The 19157-nt window shown below is 45.5% G+C and overlaps 5 protein-coding genes across 5 annotated transcripts; 2 read left to right on the forward strand and 3 right to left on the reverse strand.

The window, feature by feature from the left end:
* Positions 1 to 1408: 1408 nt before the first annotated feature.
* Positions 1409 to 2391, reverse strand: BJX68DRAFT_255333 (SDR family oxidoreductase; the record flags this gene model as incomplete). The annotated part of the gene is made up of 4 exons (XM_071043026.1): positions 1409 to 1480; positions 1561 to 1663; positions 1747 to 2281; positions 2349 to 2391. The coding sequence occupies 4 exons, from the start codon at positions 2389 to 2391 to the stop codon at positions 1409 to 1411; spliced, it is 753 nt and encodes a 250-aa protein (XP_070898832.1).
* Positions 2392 to 3909: 1518 nt separating this feature from the next.
* BJX68DRAFT_266922 (uncharacterized protein) lies at positions 3910 to 4424 on the forward strand (the record flags this gene model as incomplete). Its single annotated transcript, XM_071045645.1, has 2 exons — positions 3910 to 3920; positions 3974 to 4424. 2 exons carry the CDS (start codon positions 3910 to 3912, stop codon positions 4422 to 4424), a joined length of 462 nt encoding a protein of 153 aa, XP_070898833.1.
* Positions 4425 to 13200: 8776 nt separating this feature from the next.
* BJX68DRAFT_266923 (uncharacterized protein) lies at positions 13201 to 13829 on the reverse strand (the record flags this gene model as incomplete). The annotated part of the gene is made up of 2 exons (XM_071045646.1): positions 13201 to 13481; positions 13691 to 13829. 2 exons carry the CDS (start codon positions 13827 to 13829, stop codon positions 13201 to 13203), a joined length of 420 nt encoding a protein of 139 aa, XP_070898834.1.
* Positions 13830 to 14699: 870 nt separating this feature from the next.
* Positions 14700 to 16396, forward strand: BJX68DRAFT_275878 (sugar porter family MFS transporter; the record flags this gene model as incomplete). The annotated part of the gene is made up of 2 exons (XM_071047944.1): positions 14700 to 14812; positions 14947 to 16396. 2 exons carry the CDS (start codon positions 14700 to 14702, stop codon positions 16388 to 16390), a joined length of 1557 nt encoding a protein of 518 aa, XP_070898835.1. The 3' UTR covers positions 16391 to 16396.
* Positions 16397 to 16461: 65 nt separating this feature from the next.
* On the reverse strand, positions 16462 to 18854 carry BJX68DRAFT_237416 (cytochrome P450). The gene is made up of 4 exons (XM_071040197.1): positions 18503 to 18854; positions 18234 to 18430; positions 17170 to 18174; positions 16462 to 17095 (listed from the first exon to the last, which is right to left on the reverse strand). Exons 1-4 carry the CDS (start codon positions 18705 to 18707, stop codon positions 16955 to 16957), a joined length of 1548 nt encoding a protein of 515 aa, XP_070898836.1. The 5' UTR covers positions 18708 to 18854; the 3' UTR covers positions 16462 to 16954.
* Between the last annotated feature and the right edge of the window lie 303 nt (positions 18855 to 19157).

Raw genomic sequence — 19157 nt, forward strand, 5'->3', positions numbered from 1 at the left:
CGGATTAGGGTTACGATCATAGGCAGGCTATGGGGAGCATAGACTGACTACAATGGGGCATACTCAGGACATGACCGGATCATAGCCAGGCTACGAGCCGAGCATAGTCAGGACATGATGGGAACTTAGTATTTAAGCACGCTCGTTAACACCTGTAATTAGTTCTAGCTACTGTCTGTTACTTTCGGAATCAAAGCTACCCTACCTTTCAGAAACCCAGTTACCTTCTTAGTTCGTTAAGAAGCAGTCTTCTCTATCGATATCAGAATACCTTAAGCCCTTCCAGGCCTAAGCAGGATCGGTTGGACTTATCTGACATTCTTATAGATTACTAGTGTTTTATTATAGCTTTATAAATGTTCCTAAGTTCTTCTAGGCGAGCTTCTCTAGCCTAGAGAATATGTATATAAATTAGTCCTATAGTATACTAATAGCTTCTCTATCTACACTAAGCTTATTTTCTATTATAACGCGCTATGTTAACTAATTACTTATATTTCCACTAAATAGTACTGGGTCTAGTAAACGTGCCTTTAGATAGTAAATATTTTCTACTTATTAGGTTTCTAGCGCTAGTTTAGTTCCTATTTAGTTTAGGGTTGCTAGTCCTTCGTTTATTATTATTATTATTATTATTATTACTAGGAAGACCTACTGCTCTAGTATTACTTTAAGATATTATATTCGTTCTTCTTAAGCAGCATTATATAATGTATGTCGCTCCTATTCTTCATTCTACATAGCTTGGGTCTGTGCCATCTACTGTAGCAGCGTCTGCGCCTATATAGGGGGGCTTGTTGACTCCTGTAGCTATATGGCCGTTAGGGGTAGTGTCGCGTATTATTATTATTCTAATTATTATTTGTTTGCGTTTCATTGTATTAATTAATGATTGAGAATTAGAAGCTTTTCGTATGTGAGGGGCTGGAGCCAGACTTATATTTAATCTAGCTAGGCCATGAACTGTGTATGAAAAGCTTAGAGAAAGGAAGTTCTCTAGGCGCGTTCTTCCTGTCAACATGCCAAGGTCACGTGCGCGGGCGCTAGCCCGTGTCCAATATCGGGCACTGGCCCGTGACAAGCACAGTGACCGTTGGTATCTTCTGCAGGGTATTGTCACAAAGGCCGAAGGGGTATTCCTTTGGACTATATTAGTTCTACATATAACTTTGTTTGCTGGGTATTGGAACATATAGAGGCTTTAATACGTATAGGTAGCTTCTTATTCCTCCTCTTAAGATGAGTGTTTTTGCTAATCTATCTACTAGACTGTTTTCAATGACGAATTGTCCTACCATTTTTCAGTACTTAAGAAGAAAAGAAAACCAATAGAGAGATTTTAGTTATCTGAAATGCCTAAGAACAGTGGACAAGGACTATTAGCATACTAGTCCTTTAGACTGGCCTCTCACCACTCAATGAGCTGTCCATCGAAATTGAGAAACTGCCCAGAATAGTTCTCCCGAGTCGCATTATCCACCTTGGCAATAACAGTTAGCCCACTGCTAACGACTGCGACATAGCATTGATAAAAAGGTAGACCGCTGGGAAAATGCTTACCAGCCCGATAATGCTCTTAATGTTAGTGTTGATGTCCGAAAAGGGCGGGTTCTCAAAGTTGAAAAATGCGGCAGTCTTGCGTCCCATGTCGGTCTCAAAGAACCTATGCAAGACAAACACACCCAATTAGTTATCAGCAGGCTCATAGTAACGGCCTTCATCTGCCTAATTAGCGCAGGTACGTACCCAGGAGAAACGGCAAAGGCGATAATCTTAGGACTCTCAACGTGGATGGTCTTGGTGAAGTGGTTCAACGCCGCCTTGGACCCGTTGTACGGGAACCCCGGGAACATGGTGTACTTGTGCAGATCGTGGAGCGACGCGAGACCGGAGCTTATGGCTAACCACTTGGGCGTCTCGGCCCTGTCGAGGAGCGGCTTCAGCGCCAGGAAGAGCACGGCCGGGCCAACGGCATTGACCAGGTAGACCTCTGCGAGGCCCTTGGGGTCGATGGTCTCAATACGCCCTTGCTGGCCAGCGATGCCGGCGTTGGCGATGACGATATCGAGCTTGGTGATACCCTGTGCCTCGAGCTCCTTGACAGCGTCCACGGCGTCAGTCGTCGAGGTGTACTCAACCTTGACCAGTACGACCTTGCTGCCCTCGGCCGCGGGCAGCGCTCGCAGCTCCTCAGCGGCAGCGCTCTTAACGTCGCGGACCGTACCGATGACAGTGTGGTTTGGCCGGGCGAGATACTGTTCGACAAAAGCCTTTCCAAGTCCTGTCAAAATTATGTCAGGGTGAAAAGCCCTGCGTCTAAGGAATAACTCTAGTAGTATAACACATACCTCGGCTGGCACCGGAGATCAGGACGTTGGTGGTGGAAGCCATGGCAGAAGCAATGTCGAGGATAAGAGATGGGGGATGTGTGTTGGTAGCAACTTTAAAGAATCTAGTGGCTTAGCGACTCATTCCTGAGTATCTAGTAGAGAGGCACGTTTGTTCGCATGAAGGTTGTTGTGATTGTTTGATATAGGAGAAGAAGATTCGCCAACAACACATGCTAACCTTATATACTTGTAGGCCCTTGGGCGAAGGCGACATAATATTATTTATTTAATTTATATACTCTTGGTGTTTCTATGTTCGTCTTGCATTTGTCGATGTTTGTCGGGGCGATTTGTAAAGCCCACTAACAAATCTCTCAGAAATAACTACACTATTACTAATTATTTACTAATCATTATGCATGAAAAGCGGCACCCAATTACGGTGGACATTATTGCAAAATCCGCCAGCCCCGCACACAATAGATTATCAACGCCCTCAATAATACAGCCTCAGATACACCCTACTTTTACGATGCCGCCACGCAACCAAATCGAAGCTTTCCGCGACATCGTTACTAGTCACCAATTAGCTGGCGAGTCGCTCATTAATTACATACTTTTTTTGAACGAAAGGATTATCGCTGAGGGCGGCACGCCCATCGGACTTCGTAAGTTAGACCACCCATCCTTCGGCCACCTTCCAAAATGTCGCAGTGCCACGAAAAAAGCACATAATTTTACCCAAAACAAAGGGATTTACTCCAACAAACTATGCTTCATCTTTTCAATCTCGCTGGCTTTTACTTTCTTCACCCCATTCACCATCTCACCGAACCCCCAAACGAATCAAGTTTCAGTGATCTCACGAAACATAAGCTTGGTGCTACCTAAAAAGATGTAATAAATTAGTAGGGCGCAGTCTCACACAGCTCGATCGCGCCGTATGTAGGGTCGTAGTAGGCTGCTAGATTACCCGCTGGTCCTGCAGGACTAGCTCAAATATTCATCTATTAAGTCGAGAGAGGCTGCTTACATGTAAGGATGGATGTAACCCCAAAGCCTATACGAGCGCTGCATCTTACCTATTCCGCCACCGCCCACCACACAACAACGGCCGGACCCACCTGTGATGAGTGACAACCATACTAAAGCCTACAGCAATCCCGACAGAGAATAATCTGATTGTTTCCCTTTTATTACATTAGATCATGATCATGAATCATATGCAGCCACCGTGCATGGACCCTTGTAAGAATTCACTCTGATGCCTGCATATACAAGGAGATAGAGCAGGGGGGACTGATTATGAGGATATTAGAGTTCAGAGACTAATAGGTATTTAACACTTATTCCCCGCGTGTCCAGATTATTCTCCTGCCTGTGAAATAACATATGTTATGCCCTTGACCTTTACCACATATGAATTGGCTTGAAACCTGACATTGTCATCTATCTACCTTATTTTGGACCACCTTTTTACGTTGCTTATAAACATCTCCATAAGTGAACAAGATGCCTGCGGAACGTCGCTAGGATTAACGGGAGCACCGTATCGTCGAGTCTGCCTCTCACAATAATAATGCCCGTACTGTTATTATTGAAACGACCACCCCCGGCACCTCCGTTCCTCCTCACTACCACAGCCGCTTCTCTGAGACGTTCGAGCTCATCAATGGCTCCGTATCCGTCCATACTGGACCAGCTGACACCTCTGAACTTGCCTTCAAGTCGACTCTCACGCCACTGGAGCCAGGAAAGCCTATGACCGTACCACTAGGCTGGTACCATCAGTTCGTAGTAGGGAATGAGACCAGTACGTTCAAATGTACCCTAGAGCCAGGAGATATTGGGTTCGAGAATATGTTGAAGGTACTTGATGGGTTAAAGAGAGATGGGGAGTTGGACAAGCTTGAGGAGGATGATGTTTTTCTAGCGGTGTTAATGGACTTGACGGACGCGCACCCCCTCTGGAAGGTTGGTGAGATATTGATTAATGTGAGGAAGGAGAGGTCGGAGGCAATTAAGCAGATAAAGGAAGACTTACTGAAGAAGTATGATACTCCTGAGGCTTTGGCACGTTTGATGGCGGATTAATCTGGTTGTCATTAAAGTATATCAGCAGGAGGCTCCAATACAGACCTCAATCAACGACCTCGCCCACGCCACAGCTAGAGTTTGCGTTCATCGCGAGTCTAGTCAATCGTGAGACTATGCTTGATGCCTTAATAGTAGAGGATACAGGGGGATGGTGCGGCCTTTCCGCGCTGTATACTCAGAGAATAAGGCTCTCTTAAATCGGATGCCTTGTTGTCATACGCCTTAAATTATGTACCAAAAGTAATACTCACGACCGGCGCGACTCCACTTGATACTGCGGTGCTCGATCTCTACATTACAACTTGTGGGTGCCGACAAAACTTGCATTCGAGTGGGTTGTGTGCGGAATACTGTGCGCTGAGAGACCGACTTGTGCATTATTAAGTACATCACTAGGCGCAGTTCCAGCTTGAGCCCATGAATTTTTGTGCGCAACATAATGGCCCGAGCTTCCCTATCGCGGTGATCATGCCCTCTGCTGCAAATCTACAGGTGAAATGCGGCATATAGTGACGTTTAAGGTACACACATAGCCTGAGCCTGCTATATGTGCTTTGTTTTGGGAAGAAATTCGCGGCAATTCGCAGCAGCACGACCTAACCGCGGTTTGACTGCGTATGCGTAAGCAGCTGCAGCTAACGTGAGAGCCTGTGCTGTGCCGCTTGACATTGGAAAGGTTAAACGTGCTTGTAGGAATCCCATCACACATATTCATGCTATGGAATTTAAAACGTACTACAGTACAGTACTCCCGTTGGATATGTACTGACGAATATGGCTGGTTGTTAGCTTCGTTATCATTGGCGACGTGGCAGAAATGGATTGGTTCAGCCATATTAGGTGCCAACCCGACTCCGCTCTCAAGCATGGCTGACGTTGCATAGCAGAGCGGGATATAGTTCAGTCGATTATCTTAATTAACGTCGGACATTAGGACTTTGAGCCAGCAGAGAAATGTACTATCCCACTAAAGGTCCGATATTGCGACCACAGGCTTGGCGACATGCAATACTCTCAACACCGCCTTGACTGGGTCTTGCATCGTAGCAACTCCGGAACTCCGCCGCGAGAATAGAACACATGTAATATGCAAAGTATGCGTGATCTTCATTTGTCTATAAAGCTGACTCCCCGTTCATTATTTGCCTGCCCTGATCAGCACAACTTTCCATTTTGGTATCAAGTAGCAAGAAGATGTTGTTATATCTACTCTTTAGGTTATCCGTCGCCGTTGGGCTGTCGGCGGCGGAAAGGGGCCTGCCTTTTGATTTCCCATTCTCTCAGACTCCAACAAGATTCAATATCCGCGTGGATTCGGAACTTGTGGATTTCGCCAAAAACCGGGCTGCATCTTATCGCCCCTCTTACGGTATATCCGATGAATGGACCAAAGAAGGCCCCCTCTGACTAGCTCGCTTTCCACCATCCTAGGATGCTGGAACGCCTAGCTAGCATAGTAGAATATCTAGAGCCACGGCTATAAGAATCCCTACCCCTCCCTTCTTTACTCAAGTCTTATTCACCTATAGTAATAACCGATTCTTCATTCAAGCTCACTTTCCTTAACTATGTTATTAAACAATATTGATTCGTCTAATCTAATCCTAGAAATCAGGGATGAGCTTATCACGCTCCTAGAGTGTTTTGTACATCTTATTACTTCCTACATAGCTATTAATCTTTAAGAGACGCCCAAGGTATGCTGGTTTACTAAAAATCAGGAATATACTAAGTGTGATATAAGTTTTAAATAATACTTTATAAACTTTGTAAGGCAAGCCTAGATGTCGCACAAGCCATTATAGGAACTATTTAAGAGAGAAACAAGCTAGTCCCACCTAAATAGTAGGTTAACGCAAGTACTGCCCCCTTAAAATGAAAATAGAAGCTAGACTAAGATCCCCTTTATCATCTATTAAAGTCTACTAGGATTAGTAGATCTTCTATATACCTTGTGAAATCTAGTCCCACTGCTAACTATCGCGGTCTAGAAATAGAAAGGCTGATCATGGAGGATGATAAAGCTCTTCTAATAGTCACTATGACAAGCGAGGACATGCCACTAATAGAGACTTTAACATCACGCGGGCCTAAAAACACCCTACTAGATACTAAATTCATGCCGCCCACTAGAAAGACCCTAGATGTAGGATAGATTAAGGAAAAGTCCTTCCCTTAACCTAAGGTCTACTAAGAAAAAGTACTAGTATTAGCTAAGAGCTCTAGTTCATCCTATCAACCTATAATAGATTCCTCTATGGAGGCATCACCTGTCTAGGACTTGATTATTAAGGCTACTTGGACCCTCTATCAACTTAGCCAACACCAGGACGGCGTCCTAAATGCTATACACAAACAAATTCTTTGGTTATTGCAAGGCACCCAGCCAGAGGCACTTGCCGCATCTACGAGTAACACGTGGTCTGATGGTTCGATATGGGTACAAGTACTTGAGATGGGATCCTCTCAGCAACATTATGTTACTATTCTTAATATGCTGGAGTACATGGGGGCCTAGGAATGGTATAATAGCCAAGTATAACTAGCCCAAAGGACGATCTCTACTAAGAAGGGTGCGTGGATCATCAAGGAGCTACAATCCATGTGCTGAATAAGATTCAGACCACTCAAAGGAGTGTGGAAGACTAGGGAAGGTGGATTAGCAGGGTTAGAATGATTGCGCTGAACTAAATTAAAGCAGGCCACGAGCTTCTAGGCAGTCTGGTCAGCCTTACTAAGAGTGACCAGTGCTAGTAGAGGAAACTGATTAGTATGTAACTTAGTAGAGGCTAGAAGCTAAGCACGAAGCTGGCTAAAAACCTAGGATTTAGGATACTATTTAGTAAAAACATCTAGTAAGGCTAGTATTATTTTAATATTTCTAAATCCGCTAATAAAAGCCAGGGAATATACTAATGAGTATGAGGTATCTAGACGACCTTATTAATTCTATCCAAGTAGACCCCTAATACATGAGGCTCCTTCAGATCCTTGGCCTCCAACTAGAGCGCCTTGTAAACAGTGGCTGGCCTGACTTTCGTGATTTTATTACCCGTCTAATAGGCGGGGGGCTGATTTCAGAAGACGAGGCTTGGGAATTGCGAACTACCTTCCCATTAGAGGACGTAAGTAATCCGAATCATTCAGCACGGCTTGAAAACTAAACTGAACCAGGAAGCTCTTCCTGCTGGCAACTTAGATACTGCCATTGACCAGTTGGTTGAAGGGGTCAAGGGTAGAGTATTATGCCAAACCATACTTAGCCCTAACAACACTTTGGCCGTGAATGGAAGCATGGAGCTGGAATGTACAATACTTCAACACCTCCGTCCAGGCGTACGGCTCGATGCATGGACAATCCTGGCGGCCATGGAGATATCTGACCGGCTAGCATTTATTCAACATGATAAAAGCATTCCTCTTAATAAGATTATTGTGATTAAACTAGTAAAGTGAATCCAACCCTTTAAACAGCCGCTAGCAGCATGGGCTAAGAAGATTTTAAAATACTAATAACAAGCTAAAGAAATATTTAGGGATGTTATTCTATTAGTTTTCTTCTATCCTATTAACCACATAGATAGCTACTACACGTTACTTAAGATTAATAAATAGGAGCGAGTGATTCATTATTATGATTCACTAGCTGATCAAGGCGCTGTTAACTAGACCTAGATATCAAGATTGGTCTAGGAAGAATTTAGGGCCCTAAAGTTCTCTTACTAAGAAGCGATAAGTAGATTCTATCCGTTCTTTATCCTATGATAAATAACATAAGAATAGCCTACTCCGTAATAGAATAAATGCTTAGAGTTATGGTATTAGAGTTATCTAGACTTTCTAATACTTATCAAATAGTCTTCTAATTAGTGGGTGGAATAAGGTACTAAACCTGGAACCCATGATACTAGAGATAATAAATGGGCTAGTCACTTATGTTAAAGAAAATGCCATGGAAAGATATAGACGTTAATAAGGTTAGCTAAACTAAAATAAACATAATACTGCATTAGAGCTAGGAAGAGCATTAAAATTATCTAGCACAACTCTCTATTTAGACGTAAGAATATGCCCTAATTTTAAGCCCTACGGACCATAAATCACACTAACCTATGATCTAGAGAACCATAGCTTTTCTAACTCTCTTACGTCCCTCTAATACGTGACGCTCTAAGCCCTCTTGCCTGATTCTTGAACATCCTATAAGGTGCCAAATTAATCCATGGTAAATCTCTAGTTCCCTTTCTCCCAGATAGTATCGAACTTTGGTACCAAACTTCGTTCTTCTCTAAATAGAGATTTCTAACCTCGTAGGTTACTCTAGTTAGAGTAGCCATCATAGTTAGGTAAATAGGGTGTGTAAAAATATTTAGGTGTCTTGGTCTCCCATGGTAGAGATGATCTAGATTTAAAGAAAGTATTATTCACGAATTTAAAGTAGGAAATTCACTCAAGAGGTCGAGAAAATCCTTCTATAATTAAAGCTTATTAACATAGTACGCGGCGTACTAAGCTAGCTAATCTAAAAGAGGATCTTGTGAAGGTAGCTGGTTAAAGGCTAGGCGTAGAGCTATGATAACAGCGAGCTGAGTGCTAAGGTTATCTGGTAGCTTAAGGTTGATAAGATAAGCTAATAATTTATTGAAGGCTAGCTGCTGAAGGTCTGAAATAAAATATATGCTATAAAAGATATATAGGCGGATGTGCGCTAGTAGCGGATGGTTCTTAGAGGTAATATTAAAACTTTTAGTCGCAATGTTCTTCTAATGTCCGTCTTCTATAACTTTATTCTTAGCATTTCCTGCCTCTTTAGTCTCATTTTAAACAGGACTATATGCATAGAGAATGGTTGGATAATTGCCTGTGTATGCCCATTCAATGAATCGTCCTAATGTGCTAGCTAATGTGTCTTGAAATGTGTAGACACCCTTCTGTGCTTCCTTAAATCCATTCCGAAATACCGATATAATGGCTTTGCACTTGGAACTAAGTAAATCGCTACGAATTTTGAATAATAGCCCTGATTGACCTGCCTGGAGCGAGACAACTTCTAAAGAAAGGAAGCTAGTACCTGGTTAGTCCCTCTTATGGTTTTTTTTCATTGCCTAGCTCACTTGGGATATAATATTGAATCTTTTTTAGCCATTTCTGTGTTGTAAAAGAACCTGTGAGAATAAGAAAATTACTAGTTTATAGGAGACTTTAGTCCTAGCTTTCTACTTATATTCTTGATGTTTAGATTATAGGGTAGGAAAGGAAGTAGGCTAAGAGTTCTATGAAGCTCCCGCCTTCTCTCTAAATATATAATTAGCTAACACGGGTCATTGTAACTCTAGATTATGGTGGCTTGGCTTGATAATAAACTTCTTAGGTAGTGAGGCTGGCAAATAATTCTAACGTGTTAGGTCAGCCGATTTCGTGAATCACTAGTATTTTCAAAATGCCAGTTAATGAAGTCAGGGAACTACATGGTCTCAGGAAGTTCTCTATTGACAGAGTTTACTCCCTTAGTCTCACTAATAAGCCTTTGACGGAAGCGAAAAAAGAGCACAACCGAGCGGTCAAACGTAATGCTGTTCGAGTCAGGAACAGCCTACTTTCTAAAAGCAAAGGGTGGGGACATCTGTATTTATAGCCGTACGCTGCATAGCTGCCACTAGGGCGGCTGGGATAGTCTATGAATAAATCAATCAATCAATCAATCAATCAGAGGTGTTCCAGGACTAGAGGTTTGATTGGTTGATTGATTGATTAGTTCATAGACTGTCCCAGCCGTCCTAGTAGCGGCTATGCAGCGTACTACTATAAATACAGAGATCTATCCCTTTGATTCTAGGAAATAAGCGACTCTACTATGAATTGCTTCCCTCTTCTGCTCTGGCCAGAGCGGATAATGCCGTAATCTGCTTTGTCGCTTTAGCCTCCACCCTTTCGTGGTGATGATCCCAACAGAGCCTGGTGTCCATGTAGACGCCTAAGTATTGGCACGATGGGGAGACTTTGATCATGGTATGTGGCAGGCGGAGCGCGTGCGTATTATTAGCCTTCCAGGACCGAGCGTGTCCTAGGAACGAGTATGTTAAGGAGGGTTAAGAAAGGTCTTATACGTATAGAGACATAGTGTAGCTCGAGAAAGTATTGGGCATGTGGCTGGAGTGGAAGAAGGAAGTAGTTCTAATAGGAGCGGCTTAAATTTCTAGAAGCAAAGAACTGGGAGCCATGTATTTATAGTCGTACGCTGCATAGGTGCCACTAGGGCGAAATCTTCTTGAACGAATTAGAATGGGAGCGAGTAGCTGATAGTGATTTCTACAGGGCGTGCCTGGATCCAATCAGAACCATGGGACAGAGTGAGGATACCAGATAGACCTAGCTTGCTAGCACCATAGCCTGTGTGCGAAGCACGCGAAGGGTAGTTTATACGCTCACTAGCACGCCAGTAAAATAACTAAGTAGTGATTTAAAATATTAAGGGATACTATAAGATAAAAAGAATACTTCCTACATATCCCTAGTTTATATATAATTAGGAGATAACTAAAATTAATAATTATTTTTAAAAAGCCTTAACTTACTTTCTTACTAAGTTATATACTAGTAAACTTATATTACGCCCTAACTTCTCCCTAGATACTACTTTAAGAATACCCTTGTTATATCTAACTATAATTAACCTTTATCCTTCCTTAGCTTTACTAGGAGGTCCGCCTCTTCTATAGACTATAGTATACCCTTTCTTAAGCTCTTTTAGATACTCTTATAAATACTCTAACTTTAGTTAATCTTAGGCTAGAGACTTAAGTAATAGCTTTCCTATACCTTTAATTCTTCACATGCTATTTATAAGGTATTAGATATATAGTAATATAGTACACCTTTAAATAACTAGGATAGAAATTATAAATAGTTATCTAGTAATAGAGATATAAACTAAGACTAAAGAATAGTAAAGGAATCTTTTCTAGGTACTAAAGTAGAGTAAACTTAAGGTAGCTTATATATTCTACTATCTAGTTTTTATATTTTTTTTACTTAATCTAGTGCTTCTAATAGTTATTAGGGAAAGACTAGTCTAGTCTAGTACTAGGTAAGGGGGGTTATATTTATTAGTAGTTATAATAAGTTCCTTAAATATTACTATTATTACTACTATCCCTTTTACTAGGCACTTTAAAATGGCTAGCTAGACTACTAAGAATAGCTAAAGGTTTAGGATATAGGTAGGTTATCTCTAGATTAGTAATACTATCTACTAGGGGGGTATATAACTAGAGGTTATTACTCTCCTAAGGCCCGAGATTAGCAAGAATTACTAGATTAATAGGGATATTATCTTAGGGCGAGTCTAGTATCCTAAAGAAGTCCTCTAGACTATTAGTTAAGCTAGATATACTTAGAGATAGGATATTACGCGCTATATTACCTACCTAGAATCTAGGTGGCTTAGTAGGGGTTCTAGTCTCGTCCTAAGTATAGTAGGGGTGGATTAGATCTAGAATAGGAATATAGGATATAGAACTCTATTAACACATAGTACTACGCCTAAATGTCTCTAACTCTAGCTAGGCGTTAGTACTGACATGCACGTAGACTTTAGTAGGTAGTCATGCTAGAAGGTGGTGTTTAGGAGGTAGTAAAGTACCTAGAAGTAGAATATAACAGGGCTTAGAGTTAGGGGTAATAGAAGTTTATAGGGAGCATATATTAAGTATTCTATATAGTAGATATAGTTTCATGAGAAGAGGGGTGTATAGCTTAAAATTATTTATCTAAAATACAGGAAGTATATTATAGAAATTAAGGTAGTTTTAGAAGTATAATATGGTAGTAGAGATATAATTTAAAGGATGAGAGAAAGAATAGAACTAGAGGGGGAAGGGTAGGCTATAGAAGAATTAGCATAAGATACCTAAAAGGTCTTATGGGCCCTAATTATCCCCTTATACCTCCCTCCTAGGTCTATTACTATCTAGTATTAGTATAAGTAGTAAAGTAAAATCCCCTTGCCGAAGACTCATGTTCCACCCATAAAGGTCCATGACAGTGATGCCAGCATTAGACATTAATAAGGCGCATGTATCTCCTGTAACTGGGTGATAAAAACGATACATACGTCACTTTGTCGGGATATAGACAACTGTTGCAGTAGATCGACGTACCTTTAATAACCTTATACCACTCATAGCATGCACTCGTTGATCCCGACGCCGCGTTCCCTGGAATATCCGCCTACAACGAGTCCTCGTCGTCAGGCACAAATGGTTCAAGGAAGGACTCGTGAAGAAGCGAGCAGTACCGTGTGTTGTTCGCCAGGACACAGTTGTGCCACTCCAGCGAAGTCCAGTAGGTTTACTCCCGGAACCAGCCTAACAACTTCAGCAGTCGACTAAAAAGGTGCCATGACATCAATCTAGTGACTGATGTTGAATATTAGCTTAGATTTCCGGCTGACACACCCCCGCAGGTTAGAAAGAGTTGTATTTGGAAGCTGAATGCGTGTATAATGTATGTGGAGCTGGATCAGGACCGGGTGGCTTATCTATATTCATCAGTTTTAGTGAGATCACAGTGTGGAGGATACATTAGATATAGAAAGGCTTATGCGCGCGCGTGGAGTTGAACGTGGGACCTTTTCTGGTGGGTGGCGAATACCGGATATGGTAGAAGTAGAGAAGTTTCAGGTAACTAGTAGTTACCTCCCGGGCATACAACTAACAACTTCACCAGTCCACTAAAAAGGTGCCATGATATCAATCTAATGACCGATGTTGACTCAGATTTCCAGCTGACACAGCCAGTCGCATGGGACATTGCCATTATCGTTGTCCTTGTACTCCACGCAGTCTTGCTTTGTGCCATTCGCAAGCGGAGCATTGGCTGGGGTTGAAATTGAGGTCCATGAGGTGATAGTCGTAGCGTCAGGGAGGCTGTTCCAGTCCAGCGCTGCGCCTGTCTGGTCGTTCCACCTCTGGGCAGTCGTGGATATGGGGGTTCCTGGTGTGGTGGTGGTGCGATAACCTGGGTAGGTTTCGATGATCCCAACTAGTTGGACGCCTGTGATGGTGTTAGATGAGCAATTGGGATAACGGGTGGTCGTGTCCTACAGTAGCTGTAATTTAGCTAGAGGTTGGTGCATGTCGAGCTGCGGCTTGGAAAAAAAGTCGTCCGATTTGATGCCTTGGGCAAGGGCAATGGCTTGAGAGTAGTCGTTTCCTGCGATGGTTAGTTGTCAGCTTTGAGGCTAGTGTCCAGGGCTGTCGCACGCTTGACCAGGTAGTACCTTCTGCAATTCTCATCCATGCCCGGGGTAACATCCGTGGGAACTGGAGCCGCAGTGCCTGCACTTCCGCAGTAGATATATCTTAGGCTATCTTCCCAGCTACTAGTCCTTTGTCCACTCATCTTTTCCCCAGAATGTCCCGCCAGTGGCATGTACATGTACTCTACGGGAGGAACGATCAGCGCAGCAGGAGCAAAGTCGGCCGCCACTTCCCCGTCTTTGACAGTCCACGTGATTATTGCTCTTCAACCGTCCAAATTGGGTGGGCCTTGCACCCTCCAAATATTTGCAGGCGCCATCGGGAGCAGCGGGAAGACGGAAAGATGGGGAAGCGGGGTCAGGTGATCAGCCGCGGGAGCGTTCCTTAGCCGGCTTAGCACTAGTTATTGGCTTTGCTCAACAGTTTACCACGGTTGCTTATCCCGTTACTCTGTCCCGATAATGTCAGTTTTGCCGGCCGAACCGCTAGAAGTTTTGGTCGATATCCCAGGAAGCCAGCGGAATCAGTAACTTGCAAGGAACGGGCATGGGGCCCAACCCAGCCCTAGTCAACGGTGATGCTGCGATGATCCATTGCCACACATTGTCCAGATACAGAGGACGTTGGCTATCGTAAGTCCAGCATTAATTGCTACGCATCATGACTTAAAGTCATTTCGAGACTCTGTAAAAAATGTCAGATCCACCATTTTGTCTAGTGCCACTCGAGAGTGGGCCACGATGAAATACCTCGTATGGAACATGCCCGACGGGAGCAGACCTTCCCGCGGGATCCATCACGAACAGAATTCTACCTGGGAATCATACGTGCTCCAATTTCCCACCTCCAGCATAGAGAACGGAAATGCGGATGTGGAGGAGTGCGGGGCCCCCTAATCCAGAATGTTATAAGAGGCCTCCTTCTCTACTGCTGGCATATGTAGCAAAATCGCCATCATTCGCAATTGAAGCATACAATGGCATTGACAAAGGGAAGCAAGTTTCAGTTCAATATGCAAGGCCAGTCGCTCCGTCTAGCGCAGGTGCTTCTTACCGTTGCGCCGGCCTTCATTACCTACGGGTATAATCAAGCCGGGATCGGGCCATTGGCCACTTTGCAGACTTGGTATGTTGACAAGCTTTCTGGAGGATGTGCCCAGACGGGATAATTGTACCCAGGCTTTGACCGTCTTCAAGATGCCGAGGCGCTTGGCTTCTGGGCTGGATCTAGATGCAAATGAGTTAACATATTCTTTACAGGGTGCATACCTTTCCCGAGATCGACACGGTCAATACGTCCGGTGCAATCAAGCAAACAAACTCCACCAAAAAAGGCGCCGTCATAGCTTCCCTCCAATTAGGTGCACTTGTCGGCGCCCTTTCATGCACATACATAGGTGATCTTCTGGGCCGTCGGAAGACAATCTTTCTTGCCGCATTAATCACGGTAGCTGGGGAGCTGCTTCAGACGTCATCATTTGGCACAGCGCAGTTCACCACAGGCCGTGTGATCCTAGGAATCGGCGTGGGGCAACTCAGTGCAACAGTCCCCGTCTTCCAAGCTGAGTGTAGTGCTGCGAAACACAGAGGGCGGCATGTTGTCGTGGATGGGATTTGCATGGTATTAGGGTTCGTGCTGTGCAACTGGATTGACTTTGGGCTTAGCAAGGCCTCCGGTGCAGTGCAGTGGCGTGTGCCACTTGCGCTGTCTTTTCTCTTTCCGTTGATGGTTCTGTCGTCCGTTTTTGCTCTGCCAGAGTCGCCGCGGTGGCTCGTCCTTGTTGGAAGGACAGGGGATGCAGCGGCAAGTCTAGCGGCGTATAGAGGCCTTCCTGTCGATGATGAGGCCGTCCAGGCAGAGATTGCCGGGATCGAATCCGCGCTGGAACTCACCGAGCGCTCGGGATGCATCACACTAAAGGATGTATTCCTCGGAAACGACGAAGAGCGTCTGCTATACAGGTTCGCGCTGTGCATGGTTATCCAGTTTTTCCAGCAAATGTGTGGCGGAAATCTGATATCAACCTACCTGTCAACAATCTTCGAGCAAAACCTCAAACTCGGCAACGATCTTTCCCGCATCCTCGCGGCCAGTGCCCTGACCTGGAAATTTGTGTGTAATTTTATCCCGTTTTTCGCAGTCGACCGGCTCGGTCGGCGCAAAGTCTTCATTCTCAGCGGCGCAGGAATGGCCCTTTGCATGACAATCCTCTCTATAACAACCGCCCTCAACACCAAAGGCGAGCACAAAAGCCTCTCCTACGCTTCCGTCGTCTTCATCTGGCTCTTCAATCTCTTCTACCCAATTGGCTTCTCCGGTGCCAACTTTCTCTACTGCACAGAGGTTGCGCCAACACAACTTCGCGTTGCCATGTCCGCCGCTTCCACGGCCAACAAATGGCTGTGGAACTTTATCGTCGTAATGGTTACTCCCGTGGCACTGGATACGATTGGATGGCGGTATTATATCCTATATGCGGTGATTTCGGCGTGTATTCCTGTCACGGTTTATTTGTTTTACCCGGAGACTATGGGGAGGAGTCTCGAGGGGCTGTCGGCCGTGTTTCGGGATGCGGGGAGTGTTTGGGAGGTCGTGGACATGGCAAAAAGAATGCCTACCGGGGATGTTGGTGGTGTGGCTGAGGATTTGGAGCGAAGGGGCCAGGAGAAAGAGCTGGAAAAGGAGTTGAAGGAGCATATTTGAGGTATGATATGAAAGGATTCCGCTTTTTCGATGATCTTTCTACGGACAGGGATTGCCGAGTTTGGGGTCTGTCTTGATAATATTGTCTTAGCTTCAATTAGGCTCAGATCACCCGCATACCATAGCCTCATCCAATCCTATTCTCGGTTGGGAAACAGCAACGGATCAGCTAGCACTCTCGGGCTCGATCAATCATGTTGTCCTGTGGCAGATTCATGGTTTCACAATCTTCTTCCACTGGCTTTCGAGGGGTTTTTATGCTGGAATGTGGACTGAACTCAGGGAATACGAATACACCTAGTATATTTTCTCATTACCCCGTTACATCGTCGAGTCGGTGCAATTTGCGATGCCGTTGTAGGGCTGTGTTAGGGCACAATGTTCATGCCACACACCGCGCTTTGGATTGCCATTCCCACCAGCATTCGTCAAGCGTAGATATTGCTGGGATGAGGATAATTAAATACGTGGAGACTCCTATCCTTTGTGCGCCCTTAGAAACAGGTCCCAGCGAGATGCTGCGCATCAAGTGATAATTTGATAAACCTAATGGCCGGGGGATTCTTATTTTCCGGGACCAACTTGCGCAGGAGCTCGCTGCGTTACCTGCACCCACATATCTGAAATGGCAAAGATTCCAAGGTAGTTTCGTGCGTCCCAGGGTCGCGTTGGGTTGAGAAGCGCCAGGTCAAAGTTCCGCACGAGCTGCATCACGACGGTGGTTAGTTCTTTGCTCAATACGGAGAGTAAGGCACTTAGGAACGGCCAGTCTGACTCACCTCGAATATGGTCTTGCCAATTTCAATCTGCGCCACCGGCTTTCCCAAACACTGAAACTTGCCGTAGCCAAAATGAAGGTCGTTTGTTCGAATCATGGCAGCCAACTTGTCCACATCCGCCTCAAGCCACCTCTCCGGCCGAAAAGCGTCTGCGTCTTGGCCGTAGATGGTCTCGCTTCGGTGCATAGCGTAAGCTGAGTAACCAATGCAGACGCCGCCCGGTAAGAAGATGCTCTCGCCGTCGACAGTCACAGTGTCGCCGCCTGCCGGGACGTCTCGCGAGAAAATGTTTGTTACGGGTGGCCAGATCCGCATGGCCTCGCGGATTACGGCTTGCAGATACGGGAGCTGTCTCGCTTGCGCGGCAGAAATAAGGCCTTCTTCAATAGTGCGTGGAGCTTGACCAAGGGCCACGGCTTCGTCGACCTCGCGCTGCAGTTTCCGGTACACGCGGATATTCGTCATCAGGTGCAGAAGAGTACCGCGGATTGCGCCAGCCGTGGTGTCAGAGCCCGCGATGATCTGCTCGAGCGCTTCTGAGCGCAGCTCATCGCCTGCGAGGCCGTGGCGCATGAACGAGGCAAGCATGTCGGAGCGTTTATCAGAAGGGGCTGCGGCGCGCTCATCCACGGCGCGGAAGCACGCGGCCATCATCTTGCCAAAGCCGTTGGTGTTGCTGGGCGAGGGTGCGATAAATTTGCCAATGATCGGTGCTTGCGCAAGCCAGCTGAACCCCATGGCCAGGGCGCTATTGCCAATGGCGAGTCCATCCTCGCCGGACTGGATGTAGTCGTCTACGTCGCGGTCGCTCTGCAGCATTCCAAATGTCTTGCCGAGCCCGACGCTACTAATGACATCAAGCGTGAAGTATTGAACCTTCTTGGCGAGATCCATTGGTACGACTGATCGATCCGATGAGATATATTTGGAGCCAATCAGGCGCAGGAAATCCAGGAGGCGCTCGTCGACTGATGCTTCGAGGTGGAGGTTCTCCCGTCCGGAGTACTTGAGATATGCTTTTAGTAAGTCTAGGATAGGTAAGGAACGGACGGGGAAGTCCTTACGCCAGGGGCCATCTGCTTCCTGCGTTTCTCGTGCTTTGCATTATCTGTTTGACTAAAGACGTTGTCCCTGCGGTACTCGATTCGGGTGGCATTGTAGTACCAGTCGGAGCGCTTGTAGCCGGACTTGTTGTTGACGTGCGTCCAAACTTCGGGAGATGAGGTGATCAGCACTCGAGGTGCCACACGAGCAATGGGGCCTGGCTCACGCGGTGATCATCAGCTTTGAAAGTATGTTAGAAATAATTGCGTTAGGTGTACTTGATACATACCATATTCCTTGCTAACTGCTGCGTACCACTCGTGGCAACGGCCCCCGAGCATCGCCATGCTATGAGGCCAATTCGAGATCCCGGTCCACTTGGGACCTTTAAAGTGGCTGAGTTTCGCATATGCCGTGATCGTTCTCAAGATACAGAGGCTGACGAGGCTACAGATGAGCGCACCGATTGGCCCAGATATGGTGGCCATCCCCATGGCGGACGAGATGACGGCGGAGCTGGTCAGTACCGATTTCACAAATGCTGAGGTGGCCAACTCGGGAGTCTCGGACTTTCACGAGGGGTCGCACGTTTGAACGCTTCGTAATCTGATCCTGCACGATTGGCTGGCGGTTGACATGGGCGCTACACAGTTTGCGGGTTAGTCTCGCGGGATCGGGAATTTGCCGATTCCTGCAGAAACGTCAAAAGGGAACAAAGGCATTGTTCCCCTTTAACAAAGTTGGACTTGACAGTGGGCGATTGCATATTAGAATACGGGGTTATGGAACTGGAGTCCTACTTTCTTCCTTTTCAGCTCCTGAACGACTCGGGGTGCTTTGCAACGAGCTCAGCGAGGGTTCATGCTCGCGCGGTCGGCATTCTCCACACACCCGAAGAACCGATCTCAGCACCCATTGAGTGCCTACTTTCGGTCAAGCAGATC

This window comes from Aspergillus pseudodeflectus (genome assembly GCF_044049435.1).
Source record: "Aspergillus pseudodeflectus strain CBS 756.74 chromosome Unknown BJX68scaffold_22, whole genome shotgun sequence".
Lineage (NCBI taxonomy): Eukaryota > Fungi > Ascomycota > Eurotiomycetes > Eurotiales > Aspergillaceae > Aspergillus > Aspergillus pseudodeflectus.